General features: G+C 55.8%; 1 protein-coding gene across 1 annotated transcript; it reads right to left on the bottom strand.

Annotated features, from left to right (window-relative positions):
* Nucleotides 1–405: 405 nt before the first annotated feature.
* Nucleotides 406–1,413, bottom strand: LOC100273426 (uncharacterized). Its single transcript, NM_001147863.2, has one exon. It carries the CDS (start codon nucleotides 1,194–1,196, stop codon nucleotides 642–644), a length of 555 nt encoding a protein of 184 aa, NP_001141335.2. The 5' UTR covers nucleotides 1,197–1,413; the 3' UTR covers nucleotides 406–641.
* Between the last annotated feature and the right edge of the window lie 1,042 nt (nucleotides 1,414–2,455).

Genomic DNA, 2,455 nt, shown 5'->3' with positions numbered 1-2,455 from the left:
GTTAGAACCGAAATCAAATGTTTCAGTTCTGTCTGTCCTAGATGCATATTTCAGTTCTAGTTTTATAGGAATCGATTTTTCTAAAAAAAATCGAATTGAATGTCCATGTCTAATTACACATATACTATTATTATGTAATAGCCAAATTTATAATCATAAAGAGTTGTTTAGTTTCTTAGGTCATGTTTAGAAGTAATCCGGTTTTTTTTGAAACGTGTTTTTATTTATTAGCTAAGAGGAGATATTAGTTTCTTCGAATCCAATTTCTATAAACTGAAATTGTGACTAAAATATAAAATCGAAAGCCATATCACATAAAATATGAATGAAAATCACGATAATCTTGCAAAGTAGTCTTTAATTACAGCTTTTGTAAAACGAGCACGGTGGTCGAGGCCCCTGGATGATAAGAACTCTTTGTCGTGTCGTTTGGGTCAAAAACTCAAAACCCTGCAATTGTGTTTGTCGATGGAAGTCTACGTGGGAATCAATCAAGGCATCAAGCTACGGAATGGAACTGAGTGAGCTTGCAAGTACAAACAGGCTACGCCGCCGCGCGCGCTGCGGCGACCGTCTGGAGCTCTATAAACAGTCGCGTGAGGCAAACAAACACACAAGCACACGGCGGGCGGCCTACACGGCTACGTCGAGGAGCCGACGGGCACGGCGTCGAAGAGCTTGGCGAAGTAGAACTGCGTGGAGATGAAGCCGCGGTTGGCGACGCGCCAGCCGGCCTGGCGGAGCGCGTCCTCGATGTCGGCCTCGGCGTGCAGGTAGGCGCGCGTGGCCTTTGACGGGCCCGGGAACAGCTCGCCCACGCGCTTGAGGAAGTCGAAGTAGAGCGTCCTGGGCGCGAAGCTGATGAGCAGCCGCTTGTCCGCCAGCGACGCGAGGTGGCGGATCATGGCGCGCGCCTCCTCCCGCGGGTAGTGGATGAGCACGTCCAGGCACACCACCACGTCGTACCGCCCCTCCAGGCTCTCCAGGTCGCGGACCTCGAACCGCGGCATCCGGAACGACGACGACGACGACTGCGCCGCCGCCTGCCGCTGCGCCTCCGACACCATGGCCGCCGAGATGTCGGAGGCCAGGACGTCGGCGCCCGCCGCCGCGAGCGGGATGGCCAGCGACCCCGTCCCGCAGCCGGCGTCGCACACGGTGGCGCCCGCCAGCTCCAGCGGGGAATCGCGGAGCATGGCCAGCGCCGCCGCCACCGTCTGCGCGTGGCCCTCGCGGATGTCAAGCTGCACGCGGTTCACGCCCTCCGTTGCCGACCCGTAGATCTTGCGCCACCGCTCGAACCCCGTCGAGTTGAAGTAGGCGCGGACGGCCTCCTTGTCCCCGCCGCCGGCCGCCTCGGCCTGCGAGCGCCGCCGCCGCTCGGGGTCGGAAAGTGACACCGCCGCCGCCAGCGCGGCCGCCGCGGCGGCCGCGGCCGGGAGGGACAGCGCCGGGAAGTCCGCGGCCGGCGGCAGCGCCGCCGCGGTGGTGGCGGGCGCCTTGCGCTGGGGCCGGAGGAGGAGGGAGTGGGGCTGCGTGTTGTGGAGGAGGGAAGGACGTGGTGGGAGGAGGTGAGTGCGGGAGAGCGGCGCGGTAGAGACGCCGGCGCGCGCCATGGCCCGACCGGAGTGAACACCGAGCAGTGGGGTACTGAGGTGAGCCGACTTCGAGTGGTTCGCGGGCGATGGAGTTGGGATTTTGGGATAGGGTTTTTGCGGATTGCCCCTCAAAAATGTTTTTGGTCAAGAAAAAGCGTTCCCACTCCCACGGAACAGAGATTTGGCAAGCGCGGAGGAGGCACGTACGGCACAGAATAAAGAATCGAGCCCACGCGCGAAACGGAATCAGCCAGAAAAGAAACGGGCTGAAGGACGCGAGGCGAGGGGACTTGTACGAAATGGAATTGGGCCCATAAAAGAAATGGGCTGAAGAGTGGGAACCTGGTCAGCGCGGCATCGGGTGCCACCTGGTCACAGGACCCGAATCAGTGTAGGTATATGTGGCTCACTGTTAATTTTTTATGAGAATGGTCCCAATTTTGTTTGGTTTCAGCTACGCTGGGCGTGCTACGCGGGCCGTTCGCTCGGCACTTAGTAAGCATAAATCTCTTGCTATTTAAAATTGAATAGTAAGGATCTTTCTTCCTTATAAAGTTATAGGCCCCTTTCAATTATATTTATTGAGAACTACGTTACTATGGATCCACTCCTTTCCCCGTTAGTAGTAGAGGCACGAGAAGTCATAGAAGCCCGTTCCCTTTCCCAGCAGTCCACACACTCATAGAACACATGAGACACAATATGTAGTGTTGGACCTCTGGCCTCTTTATATCTGTATATTATAAGAGGGTGTACATGTTCCTTATATAGAGATGTGAGACCCCTCAGGAGCAAAGTCGGTATTTGCCTATATAACCCTAACTAGGGTTACTTAACACTCTCCCTTGGGCGAATAT

This window comes from Zea mays, chromosome 6 (genome assembly GCF_902167145.1).
Source record: "Zea mays cultivar B73 chromosome 6, Zm-B73-REFERENCE-NAM-5.0, whole genome shotgun sequence".
NCBI classification, from domain to species: domain Eukaryota; kingdom Viridiplantae; phylum Streptophyta; class Magnoliopsida; order Poales; family Poaceae; genus Zea; species Zea mays.
The sequence above is the reverse complement of the archived record's forward strand: the minus strand, read 5'-3'. Positions and strand labels throughout refer to the sequence as shown.